The sequence below is a fragment of the Mobula birostris genome, chromosome 29 (assembly GCF_030028105.1).
Source record: "Mobula birostris isolate sMobBir1 chromosome 29, sMobBir1.hap1, whole genome shotgun sequence".
NCBI lineage: Eukaryota > Metazoa > Chordata > Chondrichthyes > Myliobatiformes > Myliobatidae > Mobula > Mobula birostris.
Window position 1 is genome coordinate 2,823,008 of NC_092398.1, and position 13,103 is coordinate 2,836,110.

Consider the following 13,103-nt stretch of genomic DNA (forward strand, 5'->3'; position numbering starts at 1 on the left):
AAGCTGTTCTTAAAATGTTGAGTGTACCTCCTCCCTAAGGGTAGCAATGAGAAGAGGGATCTTCAGGCTCCTGTACCTCCTCCCTGAGGGTAGTAATGAGAAGAGGGGTCTTCAGGCTCCTGTACCTCCTCCCTGATGGTAGTAATGAGAAGAGGGTAAGTCCTGGGTGTTGAGGACCCTTCACCTCTTGAAGATGTCCTTGATGGTGTGGTGGTGGGGGGGGGGGCGCTGTTCCTGGGGGGAGGGGTTTGGCTGTTCCTGGGGTGAAGCTGGCGGAGTCTACAACAGTCTGTGGTATCTTGTGACCCTGTACGTTGCAGCCTCCCTAGCAGCAGGCGGCCATGCAACCACTCAGACTGCTCTCCACCGTACACCTGAAACCTGTTAGTCTTTGGTAACGTACCCAATCTATCAGACCATAAGATATAGGAGCTGAACTAGGCTATCTGGCCCATCGGGTCTGTTCCACCATTTCATCATGGCTGATCCATTTTCCCTCTCAGCCCCAGTTTCCTGGCTTCTCCCTGTAACCCTTCATGCCCTGACTAATCAAGAATTTATTATCCTCTGCCTTAAGCATACCAAACGACTTGGCCTCCACAGCCGCCTGTGGCAACAAATTCCACAGATTCACCACTCTCTGGCTAAAGAAATTCCTCCTCATCTCTGTTCTAAATAGACGCCTCATTATTCTGAGGCTGTGCCCCCTGGTCCCAGACTCCCCCAGCATAGGAAACATTGCCTCCACATCCGCTCTGTCGAGACATTGCAACATTCGATAGTTTTTGGTGAGATTCCCCTCATTCATCTGAATTCCAGTGAGTAGAGGCCCAGAGACAGCAAAAGCTTCTCATATGACAAGCCTTTCAATCCCAGGATCATTTCTGTGAACCTCCTTTGAACTCTGTCCGGTGTCAGTGCGTCCTTTCTTAGATAAGGGGCCCTCAAACTCCACAAGCTGCCGACGAAGTTGGGCCACTGACGCACTCGTGCCTACGTGGATTCAGGTCGGTCTGAGTTCGCTGTCGCCTGCAAAGGAGGGTAAAGTGCAGGGACAATGGCAAATGTGCAGCAGCAGCATCCCAGGCAGGCGGGCTGGCGGAGTTTGAGTCAGTACTGAGGATGCCCTGCACTGGTGAACTCCCGACCATTGAACACATCTATATGGGTGTCATAGAAAAGCAGCATCCATCATCAGAGATCCTCACCACCCAGGCCGTGCCATCTTCTCAATGCTGCCATCAGGTAGAAGGTACAAGAGCCTCAGGACTCGCACCACCAGGTTCAAGAACAGTTACCACCCCTCAACCATCAGGCTCTTGAACAAAAGGGGATAATAATACTCATCTATTGAGATGCTTCCAGAAGCAATGGTCTCACTTTAAGGACACTTTATCTCATTATCTCATGATCTATTTATTGCTATTTATTTATATTTGCATTTGCACTGTTTGTTGTCTTCTGCACTCTGGTTGATCTTTCACTGATCCTGTTACAGTTATTGTTCTATAGATTGGCTGAGGATGTCCGCAGGGACAAAGGAATCTCAGGGTTGTATGTGGTGACATGAGGGGCAGTTATAACAGAATGCAGAACGTTGGCAAGAGCACTTGACAGTATCTCATCTGCCCTTTCAGATGGACATAAAATACTCCTGGGGATCTCTCCTTAAGAACAGCGGGAAGCCGTCTCTGTTGACGGGCCAGTATTTACGACTCACTCAATGCTGCTTCGAAACAGACAGTCTTTATCTTTGCCGATCTCCACACTCAGGGTTGCTTCATCAGGTTTATGACCACCCCTTGAATGATCTGCTCTGGATGAAGGATAGCTTGCTCCTGTTCCAGTGTCGATGTGACTGGTGAGACCCCAGGATCAGATGGCAGAGGAGGGTTTGCTCAGCGCAGTTTCGGAGGTGATCTTCTACATAAGAACTTTGTGCATCCTTGACACACACAGCCAAGATCTCCAGCTCCCGTCAGGCCCTACGGAGATTGGTACCAATGAACACCAAAACGATTCGGGCCGAGGCCCTACATCACAGCTGGAGAAGTGTCTCGGCCTGCAAAGCCTTGCGTGTTCTGTGTGCTTTGGTGACTTTAGGCCTGGAATGTCAACTGTTTATTCCTCTGCTCACCCTGCTGAGTTCCTCCAGCATTTACTGTGTTACCCCAGATCTCCAGTTTCTGCAGAAGCTCTCGTTACCTCTTGAGAGGTATAGGTAGGGTAAATGCAAGCAGGCTTTTTACACTGAGGTTCAGTGAGACTAGAACTGGAGGTCATGGGTTAAGGGTGAAAGGTGAAATATATGTGCTGACACTAGAGAGGGTTCAAAGGAGGTTCATGAAAATGATTCCAGGATTGAACAGCTTGTCATATGAAGAGCGTTTGATGGCTCCAGGTCTGTATTCACTAGACTTCAGAAGAATGAGGGGTGACCTCATTGAAACCCATTGAATGATAAAGGCTTTGATAGAGTGAATGTGGAGAGGATGTTTCCTGTGATGAGTGAGTCTAGGACGAGAGGACACAGCGTCAGAATGGAGAGGCATCCTTTTAGAACGGAGGTGAGAAGGAATTTCTTTAGCCTGAGAGTGGTGAATCTGTGGAATTCTTTGCCACAGGGAGCTGTGGGGACCAAGTCTTTATTTATATTTAATGAAGAGGTTAATAGTTTCTTGATTAGTCAGGGCATGAAGGGATATGGGGAGAAGACAGGAGATTGGGGCTGAGAGAAACGATGGAATCAGCCATGATAAAATAGTGGAGCAGACTCAATGGGCCAAATGGCCTAATAACTCCTATATCTTATGGTTTTAAGGTAAAAAGGGACACATGAGGGGAACCTCTTCACTCAGAGGGCGGTAAGAGTGTGCAATGAGCTGCCAGTGCAAGTGGTGCATGCGAGCTCCATTTCAATGTTTAAGAGAAGTTTGGATAGGTACGTGGGCTTTAGTCCAGATGCATCAATGGATTAGGCTGTTTAAATGGTTTGGCATGGACTAGATGGGCTGAAGGGCCTGTTTCTGTGCTGTAGTTTTCTACAACTCCATCACTCTTATCTCCAGTTTGGTACCAATACTGTACCTGGTGTAATTCATAGTGTCAACAGCAGATGGCAGTGATGGTCTAATTAGTATTGTAGTGTGTGTGAGTGAGTGTGTGTATGTGTTTCTATGTATGTGTGTGCATATTTCTGTGTTTCTGTGTCTGTATGTGTTTCTGTTCGTGTGTTTTTCTGTGTGTGTGTGTGTGTGTGTGTGTGTGTGTGTGTGTGCCTGTATGTGTTTCTGTTTGTGTGTGTGTGAGTATGTGCGTGTGTGTGTGTATGTGTGTGTGTGCTTGTATCTGTTTCTGTTTGTGTGTGTGTGATTGAGTATGTGCGTGTGTGTGTGTTTCTGTGTGTATGAGTGTGTGTGTGTGTGTGTGTGTGAAGTAGCCGTCCCTCAGTCTGCTGGATGTTCACACTCACACTTCCAGCTTTATCTGTTTCTACAGACAGAATTTTGCTTTGATACTTGAAATAAATACCACCAAAGGCAGGTTTGATATTTGGCTGAAGTGACTTCACACAATAACCAAGTTGATAGGGTGGTTAAGAAGGCGAATGGGGTGTTGGACTTCATTAGTTGGGGGATTGAGATCGAGAGTAAAACTCTGGTTAGACCACACTTGGAGTATTGTGTTCAGTTCTGGTCGCCTCATTATAGGAAGGATGTGGATGCTTTAGAGAGGGTGCAGAGGAGAGTTATAGGATGTGGCCTGGATTAGAGAGTGTGTCATATGAGGAAAGATTGAGTGAGCTAGGCTTTTCTCTTTGGCATGAAGGAGGGTGAGTGGAGACTTGATAGAGGTGTACAAGATGAAAAGAGGGAAGGGGACGTGTTCCCAGGGCAGAGATGGCTGGTACAAGGGGGTATAACCTCAAGGTGATTGGGGGACCGTGTAGGGGGAGATATCAGAGGTAAGATATTCATAGAGAGTGGTGAGTACGTGGAACACTCTGGCAGAGCTGGTGGTAGAGGCAGGTATATTAGGCACTCTCAGATGGGCACATGATTCTAGTAAAATGGAAGGCCACCGCCTGTCAGGAGTTTCTACGTTCTCCCTTTGTCTGCATCGGTTTCCTTTGGGAGCTCCATTCTGCTTCCACACTCCAGAGACGTGCTGGTTAGGGTGAGTGAGTTGTGGGCATACTATGTCAGTGTTGGAAACATGGCTGTCCCTATCACATCCTACAGTGTATTCCACGGCAGGTTTCGATGCACGTGTGACAAATAAAGCTAACCTTTAACCCCAGCGGATGATCTCCCCTCTCTCCCAACTTTCTGGGCGGTGCAGTTTCCCCTGACGACTGAGTTGCATCGGTGCCCTCTGGTTCCTTGTGAACTTCACGCTGAAAAGGTCCATGAGGAATTCTGACCGGGTGACAACGCTCAGTCCTTTCCCCAGTGTTGAGCCGTCCGGGACTAGAGGGCACAGGCTTCAGGTGAGAGGGGGCAGATTTAATAGGATCCTGGGAGGCATCTTCCTCGCATGGAAGGTGATGCATATTGGAATGAGCTGCCAGAGGAAGTGGCTGAGGCAGGTGCGTTTACAATATCTAAAGGACAGTTGAATCAGAGTAGTCATGAGAAGAGGGGTCTTCAGGCTCCTGTCCCTCCTCCCTGGTGGTAGAAATCCTGCGTCAGAATCGTGTGCATCATTCAAGGTTTAAGATTATTTAATGTCATTTGCATTACACAAGAGTAAAGGAGAACAAAATAACTGTTACTCTGGATCCGATGCAGCACAAAAAACACAGTAAGATAAAGAAGATGATAGTAATTTAAACAAAAACACAGTGCACATAAATACATAAAATAACTTAAGTATATCGAATAATATATCGACTGATTATATTTCCATAAAGTGACTCTAGGCACAGGAGTGTCTGGACATATGGTGACTCCGACAGGAAATGATCAAGTAATGGTGGTTGGGGGTGTGGAGGGGTGGGTTAGCGGGTGGAGGTGTCGATCAGCCTCACTGTTTGGAGAAAGTATCCGTTTTTGAGTCCGGTGGTCCTGGTGTGGATGCTACACCATGATGGGAGTGGGACAAACAGTCCATGAACAGGATGAGTGGGATCCTTCTCGATGTTACTGGCCCTTTTCCGGCACATTTCTGTATCTATGTCCTCGGCAGTGGGTAGCTGGTGCTGGTGATGCGTTGGGCAGTTTTCACTCCCGGTTGTCGAGCCGTCATGTCCGCCCCAGTGTGGTGATGCAGCTTGTTAGGATGCTCCATACCTCTCGTCTGTAGAATGAGGTGAGAGTGGATGAGCCAAGTCCTGCTCTCTCCAGCCTCCTCAGAAGGTCAAGGTGCCGGCGAGCTCTCCTGACGGTGTAGGATGTGTGCTGGGACCGTGACAGGTTGTGTGAGATGTGCACTCCCAGGAGTTTCAAACTGCTCACCGTTTCCACTGCTGTACTGCCGACGTAAAGGGGTGGGGGTGGGGGTTAATGGTGCAAGTTACCGTCCATGGCTCACGGGTGAGACTTTGGCAAAAGGAACTAGCTTGGACGGGACATCTTGGTCGCATGGACCTGTTGGGTTGAAATGGCTATTTGCATGCCGTAAGTGTGTTTCATACATGTATAACTCTATAAAGAATTATAAAGTTTGAGTCTGAAATGTGTGAATCTGTTGACTGATGCCTGGCTTTGATTGTCTTCCAGGGAAGGAGACTGGTGGGAAGCTCGCTCGTTGACTACTGGAAGGACGGGATTCATTCCCAGTAACTACGTGGCCCCTGTGGACTCGATCCAGGCAGAGGAGTACGTCACCACACCGCGCTCGAACATGGCCGCGACAGATGGCTTTACCTGTTTAAAACACTTCGCCCCCTGGTTGACCTGGTCACCTGTACTCTGGGCTCTGTTCAGTCACCGAGATAAGACTCCGCTCTGACTGAGCCGGCCAGCTACCCACTTCCCATTAGCAAAGCCTGCAAGTCAATAAATTCTCGGTGCACCCGGCATTGGGAGTATTTATGCTGTTGTTTCTGTTTGCTTTCCGTCTGCAGATGGTACTTCGGCAAGATGGGCCGCAAAGATGCGGAGAGGATGCTCCTGTGTCCTGGTAACCCAAGGGGTACATTCCTGATCCGGGAGAGCGAGACGACCAAAGGTGAGGACATCATCTGACAGATTGCCTCGTGTACAAGAACAATTACTTCTGTACTTACCCAGAACACAAGATTCTCAGATTCACAGATTAATTTGTACAGTACAATGCTAAGGGCACATAGATATAGCCCGGGTGCCTAAAACCTTTGCACAGTACTGTAGTAATTTTCCGTATTGCACTGTACTGCTGCAGTAAAAAAAACAAATATTATGACATGTGAGTGATAATAAACCTGATTCTGATTGTAGACTGTGATTAGGAAGGGGGCAGGGAGAGGGGAATCATGGTTGGGAAAAGGGGAAGGGAGAGGGGAGGGAGTGGGAAGCACCAGAGAGACATCTGTAATGATCAATAAACCAATTGTTTGGAATCAAATGACCTTGCCTGGTGTCTCAGGGCTGGGTGTGTCTGCACCTGTACCAGCCCCCTGCCCATGCCCCAGCACTCCTTCTCTGCCACCCGTCCCACACCCCTCCCACGGTGCTCCACCCTCACCATTCCCAACATCCTTTGCTCCCCGCCAGATTTACAATCTCGCTCTCCACTCCACGTTGCCAAATACAGCACTATGCGGACGTCTGAGACACCCCAGCTATATATATGAGCACAGTACCGTACATCGAAACGCACAGTGAAGTGCATTGTTTGCACTAACAACCAACACAACCAAGGATGTGTTGGGGGCCGCCCGCAAGAGTCGCCACACCTTCTGACACCAACGTAGCACACCCACGACGCTCAGCAGAACAACGCAGAACTCAACAAGGAGCAAAACAATAACAGCAAAGCAAGCCCCTCTCCTCCCTCCCACTCATGTTCACACACGGACAGTCCTCCAACTCCACGCCTCTAGTGTCACCCTTTGGCCAACGGTCTTCGACTTCTGGACTTCTAATCGATCTTCAGTATTGACTCCCGGACTAGCCGAGGACAGGACCCTGAACTCCAGCCCTCCTGCCTCCTCTTCGCACGAACATTCAATCCTGGGACAGCCCGACACTCACAGATGTCCTTCTTCTCCCATTCATGTCGCCGAGCTTAAGAGGCTGGAGATTGGGTGGTGGGGGGGGTGGAAGAGAGATTAGAGTGCAGACATCCGATCGGGCAACACACACAAAATGCTAGAGGCAGCATCTGTGGAGGGGGAAATGAACGGTCGATGTCTCAGGGTGAGACCCTTCATCGGGACTGAGTGGGCTGTCTGATTCCCTGCACGGATGCTGTCTGACCTGCTGAGTTCCTCCAGCACTTTCCGTGCGTTTCTCAAACTTTGCACCAATTCTGTTTACAGTGTTTTGTTTACTCGGTAGAATAAAAGGTCAGAGTGTCACACAATTAGAAGGCGGTTTCCAGCACCTCCTGAGTAGATACTAAAAAGTCTAAATAGTCGAGTCATCCACCCCCACTCTGTCCTGTCCTCCAGTACCCTGCAAATATTTATCCCACAAATGGTTTAACTGGTCACTATTGCATATTCATGGGACCTTTCTGAGCACAATTTATTTATTGGGATACAGCACAGAATGAGTCCTTTCGGCCCTTCGAGCCACACCACCCAGTATTCCCCCAATTTAACCCCAGCCTAATCACGGAACAATTTACAATGACCAATTAACATACCAACCGGCATGCCTTTGGCCAGTGGGAGGAAACTGGAGCACCCAGAGGAAACCCACACGGTCATGGGGAGAACGTACAAACTCCTTACAGACGGTGGTGGGAATTGAACTCCTTTCACTGCTACTGTAAAGTGTTGTGCTAACCACTACACCACCAGGCTGCCCCTTAATTACCTATTAAGCTGCAAATTTTTAGCTGCCAATTACTTTACTCACTGGAATTCAAAAGAATAAGGCAGGGGTGGGAGGATCTCATTGAAACCTATGGAATGTTGAAAGGCTTTGACAGAGTGGACGTGGAGAGGATGTTCCCTACGGTGGGGGAGTCTAAGACCAGAGGGGACAGCCTCAGAATAGAGGCACATCCATTTAGAATGGGGATAAGGAGGAATTTCTTTAGCCAGAGGGTGGTGAATCTGTTTAATTTGTTGCTATAAGTGGCTGTGGAGGCCAGTTATTGAGTATATTTAAAGCAGGGGGTTTTTATTAGTCCGGGCGTGAATGGTTACAGGGTGACGGCAGGAGATTGGGGCTGAGAGGGAAATGGATCAGCCATGACGAAATGGCAGAGCAGACTTGATGGGCCAAATGGCCTAATTCTGCTCCTATGTCTATGGTCTAGCATGTTTCCTATATCACAGCATATCTACAGGGAAAGTGATGTGCGACGGGGACAAGACCACAACGAGGTGAATTGTGGGCCCGAGATTTCACCCTATTGCACTAGAGAGCTAGTCAATAATCTTACAACAGCGGGGTAGAAGCTGTCCTCGAGCCTGGCGGGACGAGCTTTCAGGCTTTTGTATCTTCTGCCTGATGGGAGAGGGGGGAAGAGAGGAGGTCAGGCTGAGGTTTATTTTCATCTGCCTGTGCATATATATAACCAAACAAAACAATGTTCCTCCAGACCACGGCACACCCACAATACCCATATCGCACGCAGCACGTGAACCAAAATATTATCACAAATAAGTTAATAAAATATCATTCAGCACAGGTATACAGTAAACTCCCAGTGATGAGGCCTTGGTGGTGTCATTAGTCTAGGGTGGGAGGGGTTGACTATACTGGCTGCTTTACTGAAGCAGTGGCAAGTTTGGCAGAGTCCATGGAGGGGAGGGCTGCTTTCCACCTGTTAATGCTCTCAGTGTCACAAGCTGTTCCTCTGCCTAGGTGCCTACTCCTTGTCCATCCGGGACTGGGATGAGATGAAGGGAGACCACGTGAAGCATTATAAGATCCGTAAGCTGGATAATGGTGGGTATTACATCACCACTCGAGCCCAGTTCGAGACAGTACAACAACTGGTCCATCACTACACAGGTATGTTCAACGCATGACTTTGTAACCCAAACGGTCTTTGCCTAGATACCTGCACAAACAGAAATGGTCAAGTAATAATTAACAAACAACAGGATTCACCGGGCTCGCCAAATTCTTTGTTAGTTCAAAGGGCAGACTAGCTCTTAATTACTGATTGAGCATATAAGTTTGATTTTGTGGGAGAAAGCACACTGATATATCCTTTTCCTGCTCTTTGATATTGACGTTCACGACTATATATGAATATTTTTCCAAGATTTGTAACTCTGAATTATTATTGTTAAAACATTCAGGAGGGCGATTAATGGGATTGTGGTTCAACTGAAAACTTTTCATCCGGTTGACCCCAGTCAGCAGCACAAGTGTGTAGACTGGATTTTTATATCGTGTCGTTGGGTATTGGAAAGAGGATGTTAGGTGTTCACTGTGGCGTGAATTTTAGACTGTCGGTTTTCCGCTCCAATGGTTTTGAATGGACACAGTTCTGATGCGGCAGTCCCTCCCTGACTCAGCCATTATGAACAAAGAGGCGACTAATCTGAGATTAGTCGTCACTTTTCTCGGCCCCACACCTGGGGCAGGTGCAACAATTTAACAGGCAGCAATCAAATAAAGATTCCCGGAGTCAGACCTGAAGCAGTTTAATACCAATGAACAACACACACAAAATGCTGGAGGAACTCAGCAGGCCTGGCAGCATCAATGGAAGGATGGGAATAAAAGGTCGAGGTTTTGGGCCGAGACCCTTTGTCAGGACTGGAAAAGGAAGGGGGAAGACACTGGAATAGGGAGCAACACACACAAAATGCTGGAGGAACTCAGCAGGCCTGGCAGCATCTATGGAAGGATGGGAATAAAAGGTCGAGGTTTTGGGCCGAGACCTTTTGTCAGGACTGGAAAAGGAAGGGGGAAGACACTGGAATAGGGAACAACACACACAAAATGCTGGAGGAACTCAGCAGGCCTGGCAGCATCTATGGATTACTCTTTTCCATACATGCTGCTCAGCCTGCTGAGTTCCTCCGGCATTTTGCGTGCGAGCTTTGGACTTCCAGCATCTGCGGATTTTCTCTTGTTTGCCGGAATCAGAAGGTGGGAGAAGGGGAGGAAGACAAGCTGGCATCTGATGATTGAGACCAGGTGAGGGGGGGAAGTGGATGGGTGAGTGAGGGAGAGGGGATGAAGTAAGAAGCTGGGAACTGATAGGTGGAAAAGGTAAAGGGCTGGAGAAGAAGGAATCTGACAGGAGAGGAGAGTGAGCCACGGGAGAAGGAGATGGGGGAGGGAGCACTAGAAGGGGTGGGAGAGGAGCCAGAATGGGAAACGCACAAAGAGAGAAGGGGCAGGGTGGAGTAATTCCTGGAAGTTAGAGAAATCAATCTTCATGCCATCAGGTTGGAGCCTAACCAGCCGTGTGTGAGGTGTTGATCCTCCAACAAGTTCCTCCAGCGTTTTGTGGGTGTTCGTCTGCATTTCCAGCAGAATCTCTTTTGTTACTACCTGGTACGCAAATTAGGCATGGAAGGGAACAGACACCTGTTCTAATGGATGTTCTTTCATCGGCACTTGCTTACTGTCCACATCAAAAGGTGTTCAAAGAGCAGGAAAAGGTTGAATCCACTTTGGCCCAGGTGTTTTGCATCATCTCGTGGAGTTAAATATTGTGATATCCTGTTGCAAATATTGAGTTTCACTCAATGCATCTCCAGTCATAGAGTCATATGAAAGTACAGCACAGAAACAGGCCCTTCGGCCCATCTAGTACCTGTTGAACCATTTAAACTGCCTACTCCCATTGACCTGCACCAGGACCACAGCCCTCCACACCCCTCCCATCCGCGTACCTACCCAAACCTCTCTTGAATGTCGCATGCACCACCTGAGCTGGCAGCTTTACCCTGCTAAAGTGTGACAGGACCCTCAGAGCAAAGGAGTTCCCCCTCAACTTTTCACCTTTCACTCTTAACCCATGAACTCTCATTGTAGTCCCACCCAACCTCAGTAGAAAGAAGTATACTCACACAGAATGCTGAAGGAACTCAGTAGGCCAGGCTGCGTCTACGGCAAAGAGTGAACTGTTGACACTTCGGGCTGAGACGCTGCCTGGCCTACTGAGCGCCTCCAGCATTTTGTGTATATACTTTGACTTCCATCGTCTGCAGATTTTCTCTTGTTTGTGCTTCTCAATGGAAAAAAAAGCCTGCTTGCATTTACCCTATCTATAGCCCTCATAATTTTGTATACCTCTATCAAATCTCCCCTCAATCTCCAACACGCCAAGGAATAAAGTCCTGAACTATTCAATCTTTTCTTATAACTCAGGTCCTCTAGACCTGGCAACAACCTTGTAAATTTTCTCTGCACTCTTTCAATCTTTCCTGTAGGTAGCCGAGCAAAACAGCACACAATACTCCAAATTGACTGAGTTATTCTACAATATGATTTAAAAATAAGAATTAAGTCAGTGTTGATAATATACTGCAAGAGGCTTTTAAAGAGCTAACATTTCTGCTTAAGATGTCAGCATGTTATTTATTTAGAGAAAGATCTCAAATAATTAAGCAATACTTCAGTACTTCCTTTCTTCACCCACTCACGTCTGAGCATTATTACAACGACTGCATAACACAACACATGTAAACATCTTGGGATCGTCTTACGTCTTTTGGTGGCCCTTGTGCCTGGCTTATGGAAGCACAACAGGTTCAGTGCTTGGGTGTGCCCATCGGTGTGGAAGTGTGCCAGCCAAAAGCTGGGCAAATCCAGTCAGGCTCACAAATGCTTGCTGGCTCTACCCTGAACCATCCACAAGGCAATGGAAGATGGCGTCTCATCAAGGTACTCACTCACCAACAACCTGCTGACAGCTGGGTGTCTCCACGTCTGACACCCTGACTAACCAAGAACCTGTCAACCTCTGCTTTAAATATACCCGGTGACTTGGCCTCCACAGCCGCCCGTGGCAACGAATTCCACAGATTCACCACTCTCTGGCCAAAGAAATTCCTCCTCATCTCCGTCCTAAAGGGACGTCCTGTTCGCAGGCTGGCTTTAGACTCTCCCACTGTTAGAAACATTCTCTCCACATCCACTCTATCTAGGCCTTTCAACATATGATTCACTTTAATGCAATCCCCCCTCATTCTTCTAAACTCCAGTGAGTACAGGCCCAGAGCCCCCTCGTACGTTAACCCTAACATTCCCGGGATCATTCTCGTGAGCCTCCTCGAGAGCCGCTCCAATCGTTCGATAAGGGGGTCCAAAACTACTCACAACACAAATGCAAATCAAAACGTTTTATTAAAACACACTTGCCTAACCTAAGCACAACACTGATAATCAGGTCCTGTCACACTATAGCAGGGTAAAGCAAGCTCTAATCGCAGAACAACGTCGCAGCGACAGGTGAGCAGTGAACCAGAGAACCATTTTCACCCACATTCACCCACAATGTGAAAAGCCCTCGCTGACTAACCAGGAAGGGATCTTTAGTGTAGCTTCAACAGGCAGAAGGATATTTTCACATCTTTCTTTGCGATCTGTTTGCTATCAATTACAACTTCCTTTCAACATACGGAACAAGGAACATTACAGCACAGCAGAGGTTCTTGGGCCCACGATGTTGTGCTGACCCTTCCATCCACTCAGAGGTCAATCTAACCCTTCCCTTCTGCATCTCCACGGCCCGTTACGCCAGTGGCGTTTAGGGCAGCAATGAAGGTCCTCCATCTCTGGTGGTGTTCAGGGCTTCCTTCATCATGACAGTAGCTTCCTCTCAGTTTTCACTACTGTCAGTTGTGCATGTCCCAGGTGGAGACTCAGGAATACCGTCACACTCAGATGTAGGAGGATTCTTCATTGCCGTTTCTGTAACTAATTTTTGACCTGTCAGGGTTGTTGGCCCTGAGCTGAAACCCCCAAACCTGGAGGACCGGTGGACCACGCTTAGTCTGGCCTCTCCCCTTTGACCTGTTTGGCATGGGTGACCCT

The 13,103-nt window shown here is 48.1% G+C and overlaps 1 protein-coding gene across 7 annotated transcripts in view; it reads left to right on the forward strand.

Annotated features, from left to right (window-relative positions):
- The window catches only part of LOC140190134 (tyrosine-protein kinase Fyn-like), a 298,385-nt gene that overhangs the window by 253,386 nt on the left and 31,896 nt on the right, over window positions 1-13,103 (forward strand). For all 7 annotated transcript variants that reach the window (XM_072246641.1, XM_072246643.1, XM_072246644.1 and 4 more), the window contains 3 exons: window positions 5,721-5,819; window positions 6,068-6,171; window positions 8,964-9,113. In XM_072246641.1, coding sequence (XP_072102742.1) covers window positions 5,721-5,819; window positions 6,068-6,171; window positions 8,964-9,113 — 353 coding nt within the window. The remainder of the gene's footprint in view (window positions 1-5,720; window positions 5,820-6,067; window positions 6,172-8,963; window positions 9,114-13,103) is intronic.